General features: G+C 36.7%; 1 protein-coding gene across 5 annotated transcripts in view; it reads right to left on the bottom strand.

Annotated features, from left to right (window-relative positions):
- The window catches only part of VPS13B (vacuolar protein sorting 13 homolog B), a 482,687-nt gene that overhangs the window by 261,897 nt on the left and 205,065 nt on the right, over nt 1-15,725 (bottom strand). For all 5 annotated transcript variants that reach the window (XM_075705900.1, XM_075705902.1, XM_075705904.1 and 2 more), the window contains one exon: nt 7,692-7,801. In XM_075705900.1, coding sequence (XP_075562015.1) covers nt 7,692-7,801 — 110 coding nt within the window. The remainder of the gene's footprint in view (nt 1-7,691; nt 7,802-15,725) is intronic.

Genomic DNA, 15,725 nt, shown 5'->3' with positions numbered 1-15,725 from the left:
AAGGCCTCTAAATGCAGTTTCATTTTGCTTTTTAGTAGGGAGGCAATGTTAACAAGCAGTAAACAGCATACATACAAGAAGTCACTCTCTATAGTAGTATCTTCCCCAAATACTGTTCAAATTAACTTTTCATAAAGCATTAAAGAGCATATCTTTTCAACAGGGCTTTCAGACCAAAGAAACACAAGGGGTTTAAGCATATATTATAGATATGCTGCGTTAAAGAACTCTTAAAAAGCAGCAAGTAAGCAACTGGGGCATATACTACAGTAACACATCTACTGCTGCTACACATACAGCTCACTTTACAAAACCAATCCACACAAACTATTTTAAAAAAATGAACACCAATTTTGGCTGACACATACAAGAACATTAAAAAAAAAAAAATCAACTCAAACTTCTGTGCCAGTTTAAACCCTGCTTAAAATCTAGCATAGGTTCATCAATCATCAAGCGGGGTATGTAAGATGTCTTTTGAATTTGCTGCTCCAACTTCTTGGATTATTACCGGTTACTGAAAAAAATGGTAGTAACATAAACATATTTCATAAGAGTCTAACAAATTCAGGGAACCACAAATGTGATTATTTTTAACACCCAGATAATGTAAAATATGCGACTTTGATGTGGAACATATGGATGGAGTGCAACGTATCTGGCTTATACTAATTTTCCATTGAGCAGTCACATGGACTGTATATAAAGCAGCATAATTACATTTTTATCAGATTTCTTCTTAATGCATTAATTCTTAAAATGTAGAGCTGAAGAGCAAAACATTGGCATCCAAAAAATTTACCCATGTGACCACCTAACATTCTTTATAAATATTGATATCTTTAAACTGTTCTTAGTATTTCTGTTTCATAGGCATTAGACACCAGATGTCAGTACAAAAAAAAATTACCATTGAATAACTTCCTCCCAAATGCTTTTCACCTATTCTTCAGGTTTTGAATTAAAGGAGAGCAAAATTAAAAAGTATAGTTTTTAATTTATTCATGCCATATTAAGTACTAAAAAGCTGAGAATCAATCCATTAACCATTAGAACTATCACGTAATAGGTTAATAACAAGATGGCATGACAAATTCACTTTTTTTTAACATACACATTAAGTAGCAAGTTCTGGTTGTGGTTTTTCTTTTAAACTAACAATTGGTGTAAGTATCTTAACAGGCATGATGTTCAGAAGGTGCTGAATTAAAACATCTCTAAGATGTCTCTAGCTTACAAGTCAAACACTAAGGATTTTGAAAATAAGTTTAGAACTTTAAGTCACAGTACTTTGATTTATAAAGTTTATTCTTTGCTCTGCACCAAGACTCAAGTTATTTCAGCTCAGTATTGTTGAAGAATAAACTAATATAGCTTAACGAACTCAGTTCCAACAATTGCTGGCACTTAAATATATATTGTGTCTTGGGTGTTCTGCATTTTTTGGTTTTTAACTCATTAGCCGGCAAAGGTTTCTGGTGTTGATTACTGCACACTGTACATACAGTACAGTGCTCCAAACAGGAAAGGTAATCTACCAATAATGTCTTTTATAGACAAAACAGCACGTAATATTTGCTACACTGATTATCTGGAAAGATCATCAGCTGATGATGAGGTGAAAATACTCTCATGATAACAAATATCTCTTCCTTACCACTTCCTGCCCCTGTTACGAATCCATGGTTTTGGTTTTTTTTTTCCTTTTTCTGACACTAAACAACTTACTTTCTTTTGCTTGTACATTATTCAGAGCTGTTAGATATGAAATCAACACAAAACATGTTTGAAAAATGTGTAAGGATTTATAAGGATTATGCAATCTTAACTAACTTCTTGTGTTCACTTGAGTTTAGGAAAGAAAAGGAGCAGGAGGGCAAAGGAGCTAAAAAAAGAGCCAGCCAAAATATTTCATTGCCTGTGGGAATACACATTGATATTAAATCAGGAAACTCATGAGCTTCTTTTCCTATTGGAAAAGGTTGAGGTACTGAATGCCTTCTTCACCTCAGTCTTTACTAGCAAGGCCAGCCTTGAATCCCAGCTCCCAGAGACCAGTGGGAAAGGATGGAGTAAGGAAGACATACCCTCAGCAGAAGAGGATCAGGTCAGGGAATACTTAAGCAAACTATGTAAGTCCATGGGCCCTCATGGGATGCGCTCACGAGTGCTGAGAGAGCTGGCAGATGTCATCACAAGGTCACTTTCAATGTTCTTTGAACGATCCTGAAAACTGGGAGAGGTGCCTGAGGACTGGAAGAAAGCAAATGTCACTCCTATCTTCAAGAAAGGCAAGAAGGAAGACCCAGGGAACTACATGCCAGTCAGCCTCACCTCTACCCTGGGGAAGGTGATGGAACAACTAATCCTACAAACCACTTCCAGGCATATGAAGGACAAGAAGGTGACTGGCTGTAATCAGCATAGTTTCACCAAGTGGAAATCCTTCTTGACCACTTTGATAACATTTTATGACGAAATGACTGGCTTGGTAGATGAAGGGAGAGTAGTGGCTACTGTCTACCTTGACTTCAGTAAGGCCTTTGACACTGTCTCCCATAAGATCTTCACAAAGAAGCTCATGAAGTATGGGCTGGATGAGTAGACAGTGGACTGAAAACTGGCTGAATGGCTGGGCCCAGAGGGTGGTGATCAGTGGTACGAAATCTATTTGGACTCCAGTAAGTAGCAATGTACCCCAGGGGTCAATAATGGGTCCAATCCTGTTCAATATCTTCATTAGTAGGAGGAGTGGCTGATATGCCAAAAGGTTGTGCTGCCATCTGGAGGGACCGTGACAGGCTGGAGAAATGGGCTGACAGGAACCTCATGAAATTCAACAATGAAAACTGCAAAGTCCTGCACCCGGGGAGAAACAACCTCACGTGCCAGTATATGCTGGGGGCTGCCCAGCTGGAAAGCAGCTTTGCAGAAAAGGTCCTGGTGGACACCAGCTTGAACAAGAGCCAGCAAAGCGCCCTTGAGGCAAAGGTGGTGAATGGTATCCTGGGCTGCACTAGACAAAGTATTGCCAGCAAGTCAAGGGAGGTGATCCTTCCCCTCTACTCAGCGCACAGTCTAGTTCTGGACTCCCCAGTACAACAGAGTCACCCTGGAGAGAGTCCAACAAGGGGCCACAAGGATGATTAAGGGACTAAAGCATCTCCCATATGAGGGAAGGCTGAGAAAGATGGGACTGTTCAGCCTGGAGAAGAGAAGGCTCATGGGGGACCTCATCAATGCATAGAAATACCTGAAGGGAGGGTGCAAAGAAGATGGAACCAGGCTCTTCTCAGTGGTGCCCAGTGACACGATGAGAAGGCAATGGGCACAGGCTGAAACAGAGGAGGTTCCCCCTTGTAAAGAAATATGTTTTTACTGTGAGGGTGACTGGAACAGGCTCTTTATTGAGCAAGACCTCATACAACTTGCTGTAACTAATAGGATTTTGCAGACTTTACAGATAAGAAAACTACAGAGTTTGCCTCTTGTTCAGTTCAAAGAGAAATGTTAATTCTATTCCTGACCAATATAAACATAAGCAGCATTGGCTTTGCCATATCACCTTTTAAAGAAAACGTGCTGCATATACAAACAGACAGCAGAACTTCTTACTACAAATTGTTTCAGTAGTTTCCTCTACTATTACTGGGAAAATTTACAAATCATAAACTTGCAACAAACATATTAAAATAAGGACATCAAAAGCATGCAACAAAATCTCCATGCTTGTTTGGTTTTGTGTATATAGACTTGTTATTTCATTTCTGCCAAGCCAAATTTTATAAGAAGCATTACTACTCATGATTAAAATCCAGTTATGCCCCTCAGAATGGCATTATACTGACCTATGTCCAATATCACCAATTACGTAAGTGGCAATAATGGAAAAGACTAAAGATACTGAAGAGGCTTATTTTACATAGTGCTTTCACTTCAGCAAAGAAACATAAGAACTACACCACATATTTATAGTAGCCGTGAGAGAAATTCAGAAGGAATATGCAGATTTGTTCAAGCACTGAGAGACCACCTCATGGAATTTTAGACTTCAATGTTCTCATTGTTTCTGTGCTTCAAAGGGGACAATGGAAAACTTATAGATGCATGTTGAAGTTCAGAATGGATAGAGAAAAACAAGTTATATTTACATCCACTTACTGTAGAGCACTGACCATATAGTCACAACAGCAACCACACAGATCATTATTCAAATATGTAACAGCAGCCACATTTTGGCATGCACTGTCACTTCGTAACAAAAAGGTAATATGCTACAGTGACATTCAGTCAAAGCATCGGGCACCAAATATTCCACTGTATTTAAAAAATTATGCAGAAGCCTTAAAGAATAGTTCTATTTCCAAATTTTCCCTTTTTTTTTTCCAAGTTAGTTTAAAATAAACATGAAAAAGAATGATGTATGTAACTTGCACACTGTATAGAACCATAACTTATGTAGAAGGGCTGTACATCAAGTGAGCCCCTTCTCCTGCAAACAGTTGTCATACATATTGTTCCTAAGAGACATAAAATTCCATATAGGAACAAGTTAGAAAATTTCCTTCTAATAATAATAGAAGCAGCAAAAAACTGTATTGTAGTCTTAATACTGAAGATTTTAAAATCTTTTACTTCTAGCATAAATATATGAAGAACCTGTTTATATTCACTGATTAGTGTGCCAAACTTAACTTTCCATTTAAATAGCTTCTCTCTCCTTTTGGTGTTTAGTCAGACTTTTAAAATCCTCATTTATCATTCATGACATTTTTCAGACACCATCTAAGAACATATCAGAACATGTGATGTAGTGTACTAGATACTACATGAACACGGTTAAAGAGTTTATAACATAATTGCACAAAATAGACACACTGGGTAAAGGAGGGGAGAAAGTATAAAGTAGTAACATCTGTACAAACCAAGTAACATAATGGCCTCAGCTATCACGCTAGTTCTACAATTACTAGCTGCTGGGTAAAGCAAGGTGCAAAGAGAGGTAGGTTTAGCAATAGTCTAACTAATAACTGCCAGGGGGTAGTCCTCACTGGGCTGCAGGCACCCCCCCCAGCAGTCATTCATTGTTCTGTTCCAGCTGGATAAGGTCTCAGTAAGGCCAAAGAGAATTACATTTCTTGGTGGCTTCATCACATTAATCTTAAAGAAGACACAATACGGCTTTATGCAAAAATCATTGAAAATGCATGTGTTTTGTAAAAAAGCGTTTACTTTTATGCTTACTTCTGTGGTATCCCATTTCAGCTTACGAAGTTAAGTACGTTCTGATATCTCTAACTTTTCACGCTTGCAGACAAAACCATGCCAACGCACTTACATTACACATAGTGAATATTTCAGTAGAGATATAAAATACATGTACTACCAAATTGGCATTATAAACCCAAGAATCCCAGAGTAATAGTTAAAAGGCAAACAAATCTGAAGAAGTTCTGTATGTAAAGGCATACCTGTCTCTGCGGGAAGCCAGACAATCCCAGCCCTATCCTGTATGCAATTAGAAGTTTACATGGCTATAGTTGTGGTCCCAAATAAATTTAAATTAGTAATTTAACTGACTAAACTCAATGTTATTACTTGATAGAATGTGTACACAGAACCAAACGTACTGAAAGATTTTCTGACTCTGTTTTCAGATAAAACTCAAAATTTTAACTTACTCAAAAGTACAGAGCAAGAAATTGTATTAACTAGACACTAAAATTTAAAATATCTTGAATGTTAAGATCTCTGAATCACACAAGGAACTTCTAAGGTGACATATTTTCTTCTGTTGCAATTGTATAAGACTGACAGTTAGAACAGAGGAAGAAAAGAGCTTTATCAAATCAATAATATTTTGACCATAACACTTGCTTGAAAGCATCATGTCTTACAGTTGTTCCATTAAATGTTCAAAAATTATGAAGGTTGTACAGAGCATTTTTGTTTTGTTATACAAATTAGGCTATGGTAACAAGCTAAACCCTTTCCAATAAGTAATATACAAGGCCATAACTTTGACTAGAATCCTTATCCTAGGATAATTACAGTATTACATAAAGAAAAAAAGTCTTTGGTTAACGATAGTTTAATACAAGTATAGTTTTCTTTTCAAATAAAGTTCCTTCACAACCACTACAGACACTGTAGTTCTTACTATTGTGTGCAGTCACTAGTATGATGTCAACAGTTAGGTTTATAAATTCACATTTAAAACTATTTCAAATGACTAAGCAACTCTAAATGCTAATAACATTAGAAATGTGACACTAATTTTAATCAGAAATAGATCACAAAAAATTCAGAAGGCTGTATAAGGTAATGACACAAACTACAAAATAACTACTTAATCAAAATTTGGTTAAAAATTTTGCCGCTGGTGATTCAAAACTATGGACAAATAAGTTTCCTAATGTAGTCACTAAACCCTTCTAGTCACTCAGTATACAAGGGCAATCAAAAGAGAAAGCAATGAGTAACAACTGATTATATACATTAATGCTAAGGAAAGGCTTTTATATGGACATTTAAAATACCCAGGCTCAATTACATTTTGGAAGGATACATAACAGTATTGCAAAAGCAAATAAACGGTCTGTTTTAAAAAAGCAGTATACCAGGAAATGTTGTGCTGCTCCAGTTACGATGCAGGAATGAAGAATAAACGCAACACATTTAAAAACAGGGTAAAGTTATTAAAATGATAAAGCAGCAAGTCACACATTTTCAGATGGTGCTGGGGCAGAATAAGCTTAATGGGACTCAAATTAATGTTTGAGAATTACTACCTAGTAAGGTCATTTACACACAAGAAACAGAAACGTTTACAGATCGTGTTAATCCTCCCACTTCAAGGGCCCAGTATGAAACTTCCCTGATGCGCATAGTGTTCTATAATCATGAGACAAATATTGAACGATTCTTATATTTGTCACTTAATTGACCACTTATAACTGAGACAGAACATTAGGCTACACAGACTACTAGTTTGATCAATTATGACAAATTTAAGCTTCAGAACGTTCTACTGGTCTGCCAAACAACACTTAAAAGTAAGTTTAAAATCAAGCAAAACCTGTGTTCTTTCCAGGTCAGGAGTCTGGGGCATGAAAATTAAGGTCAAGAATACGTCAAAGAAAACACTGTGCCACACAGACCCACAGCCTTAACTTCTTGTACCTTTTCAGAGCACTTCGTATGCAAATAACGTGTTTTGACATTTTATACAGAATCTGTTACAGCGTTCACCTATGTCAAGTTATGAACCGTATGGTTCATCTCCTATTACAATGGGTTTTAATAAGAGTAGTGATGTTATAAAAAGTTATGCAATTATTTTATAGACCATCCCAAATGGTTAAAACATGATTTACTGTTCACACTTGGGAGGTTTATGAGATCTCAGTAGTTAAAACTAGTTGCAAAATACCAATCCTAAACAGTGACCATCAAAAAACATTCTATGTTTTTAATTAAACATTATAAATGAAAACGCTGTGAAATTAAAATTTTAATCTGCAAAACTTAACATTTTAAATAACTCAAACCAAGATCAACAGTATTTGCAGCAAACTACAAAGAACAGGGTGACAGAAAACAAATATGTGGAACAAGAATGCACAAGAATGGCATATATGGAAAAGAAAGTTTCCCCCCCTCCCAACTCCTTTCCCTCCAAAAATACGTACCTGCTGACTGTGTCTACTAGCTCGTTTCTGAGGTTGGTAGGTAAGCCAAGTATACAGGACTGGATCAATATTAATTGCTAATCCTTGTACACTGGACAAGAGTACTGCACCTATACACCATAGAAAAGAAAACAAAATGTGAACTACCTACTGCAGAATCTCCATATAGGTATTCATTTTTCTTGCACACAAATCATCTTTGATGCAGACTTTTCTTTGGATTGGATCTACATATATATTTATTTTAAATTCCAATCAAGATCAATAATTAAAACAAACTTGAATAACTTCTTGAAAGTGAGAAACTTGCCAGCACTGCCAGTGTTATGGACACACACACAAAAAATGCAGAGAATTGCATTTTGATTTTGCTTATTATGTTTTTCTGCCAAGAAAAATGCTTGTTTTCACAAAGTTGTGTGTGTAACTGAATACACACAACACCTTTCCTTAGATTCTCAGCCAACAATAACATTATGTAAGAAATGAATCAAATGAGACCCTTGACAGAAAGAGAAGAATATAATGCATGACTCCCCCCAACCTCAATAAAGAAAACCTCATCTACGACAGTGGGTTCTTTTAATAATGACAGGTCTACTTTAAGTTAGTGTTCTGCCCAAGGCTGCTCAGAATAAGACTTTGTCATGTAAATGTCATCATGAATATTCTTTAGTGGACTAGTTAGGTAAAATAAGGCAAATTTTTGAACTCTGCTAACTTTGGCAGTCTTGGTTCTGTAAAACTTAGGATAAAATCCTAAAAGCTCACAATATATCTTATTTTCTTTAAATCTCAGTTTTGAAGCCCTAGGATTACAAGATAGGGCTACTATATCTTAATTTCTTAAAAGTAAACGTCTGGTTTTCTTATGCATGTGAAGAAAAACTTTCATGGGAAACATTAAGACTCCAAATATGAGAAAAACTATTCTCAGTATCCAGAAATCTTAGCATATACTTCAAGCCAAGCACACTAAAACCCCATTTATGAAGCACTATTTCCATTAAACCGGCATTAAAAATCTGATGATGTATTATTGAGGCTTTTGTTTTAATAGCACAGAAAAACTACCTATTGCAGCAGAACTTTAATTACAGAGCTGTAAAATTCAGAAACAAATGGATTCATTTAATACAAAGGTATCGATTATATTGAAAAAGTGTGACAAACAGTAATAGGCAGTTATCTTTTAACATAAGTTTTGCAATTTTACAACAAATAAATGAATGAAATAATTAAATAACAAAATAAATTCAAAACAGAATTCCTGGTTACTGGAAGGTCCCAGCACCAAGTTCCAGAGAATCACAGTAGTTCTATAATTCAAAGAATCACAGATCCTAAAGCGATACCTACTACATTTACTTTGTAGTATACAATATAAGTATGCAGCAATCCGAATTTAATAATAAATTCAAATAAATTCAGAAAGCTCGTCACACAATTCAACGTACCTTCCAAAAACCAGCAAAAACATATGCCTCAAAACACATAATAATACATCACCAAAATTGTAAAGAGGGGGGGAAGAAGACAAGTTACAAGTTCATTGTATATAACAAAATTTAAAGCCAGCTGAATTCCAAATGGCAGAAGACCCACCAACCTGGGGCAACGTAAGCAAAGCCTAATGAGTACAATGGGAAAATGGCAGTCAAGAAATACACAAAGATAAATCATCTGCCTAGCACAAGCTTGGAGTTGGAACACACACTGTGAGGAACTCCTATACACAGACTAGTCTATGTGATCTGATGGTTTTAAATGTCAGTAATAAACCTTAGAAATAAATCTGCAATTTAAGGCAAAGCCAATGTCAAGCACAGAGTAAAGGGGTAACGTGCAAGTAAGAAGAGCAGTGAATATGCCTCGCGGCAGGATCTGGAGGAGACTAGGAAAAGGAAGCAGAAGGTAACAGAAGATTGATAAAGTACATGCTACAATCATTAGCTTTTATAAGACACTTGCATGCCAAAATAAGAGAATCCTGCATCTTTAAGAGATACCGCCTGTTGTCAGCAATACTTAATGAAAGGTTTAATGTATATGTGATATGACAAGTGGGAGTCAGAGACCTCCCAAAGAGTGAGGAATAAAGTCAGCCTACAGGCAAAGTCAACAAAAAAATCCCACATTTATAACAGACTCCTGAAAAGAAAAAAGAAAAAAAAGCGTTACTGTAGCACACGATGCTAGTTACTCAATTTAGTTTCTTGTTTACTGAAAAAAATTAGCTAAAACTAAGAAGTTCAATACGATTAAGTCATGCTTTGAACTGAAACTACCTTTTCACTTCAATGAAACCACACTAGCACAATCCCACAAAACTCTGAAGTAAGGTAGAACAGAGAGGAAAACAGTTTATTTTTCCAATTGTCTTTTGTCATTGATAGCTTGTGCTGGGGCGGGTGGGGCGACTAAAAAACAAAAACAAAAAAAAAAAAGAAAAAAACCAGTACAAGTACTCAGATAAGCAATTACATTATTTGCCTTTCAATCTGACTGTCAGGTAACTCTAGCCACCTACCAAGCCACTTCTGTCACACTGAATTACTGAAATTTACAGCCGTATTTGCTACTCAGCCACTGTATTCACAGAGGAGTTTTATCACCTATGTAAAGTTGTTTTCTGTTTAACAGCTTTCTTCAAAATAACCAACTATGTATTGAAAGCAAAGTTTCTCAGATTTGCCTCCTACCCCCAAAAAACCCCTCTTAAACTTGTATTTTCATGCCAAGAAATAAGAATCCCCCCCAGTTTTCAAGGAAGATCTCACTGATGAGAGGACCAAGCTGTAAGTTGGCAGCAGACTCCTTACACGTCTAAGAAAAAAAATTAATTGCTATTTTGTCTCTGTCAAAATGCAATGCTCAAGTTTCCTGGATTTCATTAAGATTGCGGTGAACTTTCTTTTCTCCCCTCCCCTTTTCTCCTTTTAATTAAATTTACATTTCAGAAAAAACAGACCTTAGTCCCATACCATACTAGGTTTCCTTTCCAGATCCCAGTTCTTGCCAGAGTTATCTAATACATCTATCTAGCAAATGGTTTGAAAAATAAGAATCAAACCCAACACCACGTAATCTTTGAACGTTTGAGAATTTCCTCAAAGTCATGGTGTCACTTGCCAGGTGCAGTTCGGGCAAATAATTTCTTTCCTCCCCAACTTTTGGCTCTCTCCTGAAGGAACGAACCAAGGGGAAACTGCAGGCGGGCGGTGAAGGGGGCCGAACAGGAGGCAGCAGAGCACAGCTGCGCTTGGCACTCTCATCCTGCGGATGAGCTTCTTGACAAGCTTCCTTGGACGATGACAGCTGCAGCAACAGCACTCATCTTCCCAAGGGACCGGGGGGCCCGCAGAGGATAACCTGGGGCCTCCTGCGCTGGCTTTGGCTCTGCCAGCACCTCCTCCCATCTTGAGTGCTGAGCAAAGGCTGCTGGAGGAGCAGGGAGGAGAGGGTTCGGTAGCCTGGGGCTCTAGTCCTACCCTCTCCTTCAAAAGGGAAATTCAAGCCTAAGTGGGACAAAAAGGGAATATGGTACACTTCTGGTGAGGTGGAGGAGGACATCTGGGAGATGCAGCTGCAGAGAAAAGAGGCCAGAGGCAAAGGCAGGATGGGTGAAACCGGGCAGAGTCAAGCAGCAGAGTGGTGGTGCTGAGGGATGCTCAGTGGTAATAAAAGAACGGGAAAGGGCTTCAAATATCACAGGGAGAGAAGAAAAGGATGAAGGCAGCAGGATGGTGAAAGAGGAACGCAGAACTGAATGAGCACTTTGGGAAGGAAGAAGGCAACACTTGGTAAAAATGGCTGTATTTTGGGAGATTAAGAACCCTGGGAAAGAGTAAACTGCGTTACTAACATCCAACATTTTGGTGAAAAAAATTTACTAGGAAGAGTAGACAATAATAGTTCAGTCAAACTTACTTACTGAAACTCAACATTTAACACAACAACAACATACTGTGATGCACTAGACATCGAGAAGCAGCCTTGCTATTTATGTGCAGAAAAGTGTATTTTATCTCTGCAACAATAAAGGATCACCCTGGCAGAATTCTTTCTAAATTCTGCTCTGGGTGTATGCAGTATCCAAACACATCTGTATTGCTATTTCCAGTAAAAACTTTCAGTAAATCATTTTAGATATTCCTTATAAAATGAACTGAAAAACCTCTACAGGAACCTGAAGTTATAGTTAATGTACACTTTCTACTGGGGAGAGATCACAAATATGAACAAAGGGAATGATCTACAATAAAAACTAATTCAGACAAGTTTTGTTTATTTTTAGTAACTAAGTAACTAAAGAAACATTACACCATCTTGCTATATAAACTGCACCATGAATTGTTTTAGCATTGAGCTCATGACTCCTGTCTCAGGACACATGCAAGTGCTGATACAGGTTGAGTTAGCATCAATAATTTAGTATCCAATTATATTAAAGGATAACAGAAAGAAGTAATCTTTTTACTTACTATTTTGCTGCTTTGAAGGGCATTTCCACTAAGGCATACCGTAAAAATGCAGATCTGCTATCACACCCAAATGAAGAGTTCTTTTTTTATAAAAGTATATAGGTAATTAGTTCTTTCTGCTAGTTGACTCAGAACAGATGCATTGTAAATCACTAAATGTGGAAATATCTAACTGTTTAATTTTAGCCTGGGAGTCAACTAAGGGAAAAGGAGCGTTCTTTACTACTCTGCTTACTGCCAAAATGGCTCGCTTACCCACATTCCAAACAGGCTTTACCAATTAGCTATCCGATGGCATCACAGCCATTTTCAGTCACATCCCAAGCTGAAGAATGAGAGCTGAAGTAGGAGTTAGAGATTGCAGTCACACAGCATAAAAATTAAACATGCAACCTTTTTGTTCAATTTGGAATACCAACAACAAGCCAAGATGATTGTCTTGCAAAATAATCAGCTTATCTAAGAGGCAGAGTCCTGCATTTCATCCTGAATTGCCAAATCAGACAAGGGAAACAGATATTTCAAGCTACAAAGTTTATGTGATTGTGAAAAATTATTTTTACACTATTCCAGCTATAATAAGTTAATAAATTTTGTCTAACTACTGAAATGCATGTCTGCAATGTCTCCCTATTCAAGGTTGACTTGAATGATTACAGATGGGCTTTTATGTAAACATCCCAATTTTATCTCAGAGAAAAATGTCCAAGTCTACTGTACTTTCATAGGGTTTTACATTCACCAAGTGCTTAAAATAACTCTATGATCAATTAGTTTAGTTGCTTAGACCAATATTAGAATACTTCATTAAAACAGAAGTAGTGGGGTAACATTTTCCCATGAACTAAGGCACTTTGGTCTGTATTATCAAATACAGTTCCTTCATACAACAGTTATTCTTTGCTCAAGCATACACATACCACAATATTTTAACACTATTCCTTTTTTTTTTAAAAAACAAACAAACAAAACAAACAAACAAACAAAAAAAAGCTTTTGATCTTTGGAAACATTCAGTAAGAATGTACTTCTACTGCTACCATTACCTTGTAACTCTGCTACTGAGGTTTATAGCAGAAAACCATTAAGTGCTGAAACAAAAGAGGTCAGCATCATTATTTTTATTTCAAAAATAGAGAAAGTGAGGCAGAGAAGTTATTAAATCACACAGCAGGACAGCAGGACCCAGGAACAGAATTCAGATGTTGAAGTTATGTGCCACAGCTAAGTACCTGCTGTAACTAGTAGCAAAAATATATATAGGGGTGTGACTTGTGTTAATCATATCTCTAAATCACATGGGCCTAATTCCAATTGAACATTATGATAAGCCATCGTTATGGTTAATGAAAAGAAACATCCTATCTCCATCAATACACATTACCCAAATACTCACAAATGCTGAATTATGGAATTGTAACATAGAATTATAGTCAAAGACATAACATAATGAGGCAAACCACAAAACTGCTGAATACATTGTTTAACGCAAAGGGCTGTATGTCAGGCATCATTTTTCTAAAGTACAAGGAGCCACATTTCCGCAAATCAATCTGAAGCAAGGTATAGCAAATCAAGGTGTGGAGAACAACCCTCATATTTCATATAATCTCTGCCTTTTGACGTTAAGAGTGGAATTGAGTCCATTTAGTATTTTGTCTTTCTTCCTGAGGAAAAATGTTATGACACACTGAGATGCACGTTTTCACAAAAATGCTACAATATTCATATTTAACTTGTTTGTTATATGTGTTGGGGAAAAAAAGTATCTTGAAAGGCTGCTTTGTTCTACAAAATTCATTTGAGCAAAACATTCATTTTCTTTAGAGAGTATGGTGGTGTGGGTTCAGGGAAATGGTTTAATAGGCAATAATAATCAAGAAAAATAGGAAATGTGTAGGCAGCTGTAGTACATGGAAATGTCAGCTTTATCTGGATGATTACTGAATCGTCTCTATGAAAACAGCAGCAATATTCCTATGCTGAGCTGCATAGCACTTCTTCCTTAATTGCTGGGTTTTTAATGCAAGAATGTCTCATTCATGTATCATTTTGTAATTTTCACTTTTAGGTCCTGTTTATGTATTTAACCATCACACTTAATATTCTGTAAATATAAGGAAAAAGAGGAGCTCTAAATTCAACTGACAGAAAGGACTATACAGATAGAAAGCAAAGATATATTATAATGACTTCAAAACCATGTTGTCAGTGAGTGAATAAAACGATAGGAACATTTAGGAAAACAGGAAGTGTTTAGAACACTTGGTTTATTTATCAAAAAAATGGGGAGAAATACAACATTCAAGTTGCCCAAAGAGTTACATCTCCACTCAGAAAATGCTGGGTGGCCCAAACTGACCCCAAGCACAGGCTGGTACTGGAGACAGAGCTATGCAAGTGGTTATTCAGAAACCTAGTAGTCTTACAACGAACTACTTCAGTTTACAAAGGTATCTACCAAAGTCTGGTCCGTTTGTCTTTTTTCCCCCAGTCCTCCTAGAAAGCTATCTAACATTTGATGTTATAAGTCTCATCATCAATCCAACTTTAAGTCCTTAGACTGTGTTTATTATGAAACTTCATGGATAAGAACCGCTGTGCTAGCATTACGATACTTTGACATATAAAAGAGTTAGCTCTCAGGCTACCAACACTTCTGCCCCTGTATCTGATACCACCACAATTACATGTATGACAAAGGTTACTTAGATCTCTAACTAATGCCATAAACTACATTAACTTGGTCATACCTGACCAGGTTTTCAAAATGCTAACACAGGTTTGAGAATTTTAGCTTGTTTAGCTCTGTGACAAAGAACTCAAATACATGTTGCAACGTCAAGGCTGTTCCTTTTCATTTTCCATATGGTACCAGGCAACTCGCAGTTACTCACTCTTATGGATCAAGAGGAGACTGTACATTCCATTAAAGTAAAAAGCTGTTTGGCACTCTGAAGAAACTATGAGGCAATTTTCCTAATTTTTTGTTTGCTCTACTTGGCTGAGACTTCCTCGATCCTATTTTAAAGGCTGTGGTGGCTATTTTTCAGATTACAAGGACTCTTAGTCTCATTTGTAAAATGCAGTAATTCCATGGAATGGATTTCTGATGAACTACTGAAAACAGACATCTTCTCAGGCAGACTAGAAATAAAATGTTTATATGGATATTTTTGGTAAACAAGAATTTTGCTAATTCCTGTATTTAATGGACTGAGATCAGAAGTGAGAGGAGTAGGGCAGCAAATCCCTTCTTTCATTTGATCTCAGGAGTCTAGTACTATTTTTGCATCATATTCTATTCTGCAACAAAGAAGTGAACAAATTTAATTATAAAATAAGAAATACTATGGCTCAAACACAGTGTTCTTCTAAGGAATCAACAAGCATAAGGACAAAGCAGATTTAGTTATACAGTCTGCTGGAATTCCCTACACATATTCCACAAGGTGTTTCATCAAAGGCTTTTAAAGAAACTGTGCTGCCTGTAAGAGATAAGAGAGGAAGTTAAATAGATAAATAATTTGAGATTGGATAAATTATTTAG

Source organism: Pelecanus crispus, chromosome 2 (genome assembly GCF_030463565.1).
Source record: "Pelecanus crispus isolate bPelCri1 chromosome 2, bPelCri1.pri, whole genome shotgun sequence".
In the NCBI taxonomy this organism is placed as follows: Eukaryota; Metazoa; Chordata; class Aves; order Pelecaniformes; family Pelecanidae; genus Pelecanus; species Pelecanus crispus.
The sequence above is the reverse complement of the archived record's forward strand: the minus strand, read 5'-3'. Positions and strand labels throughout refer to the sequence as shown.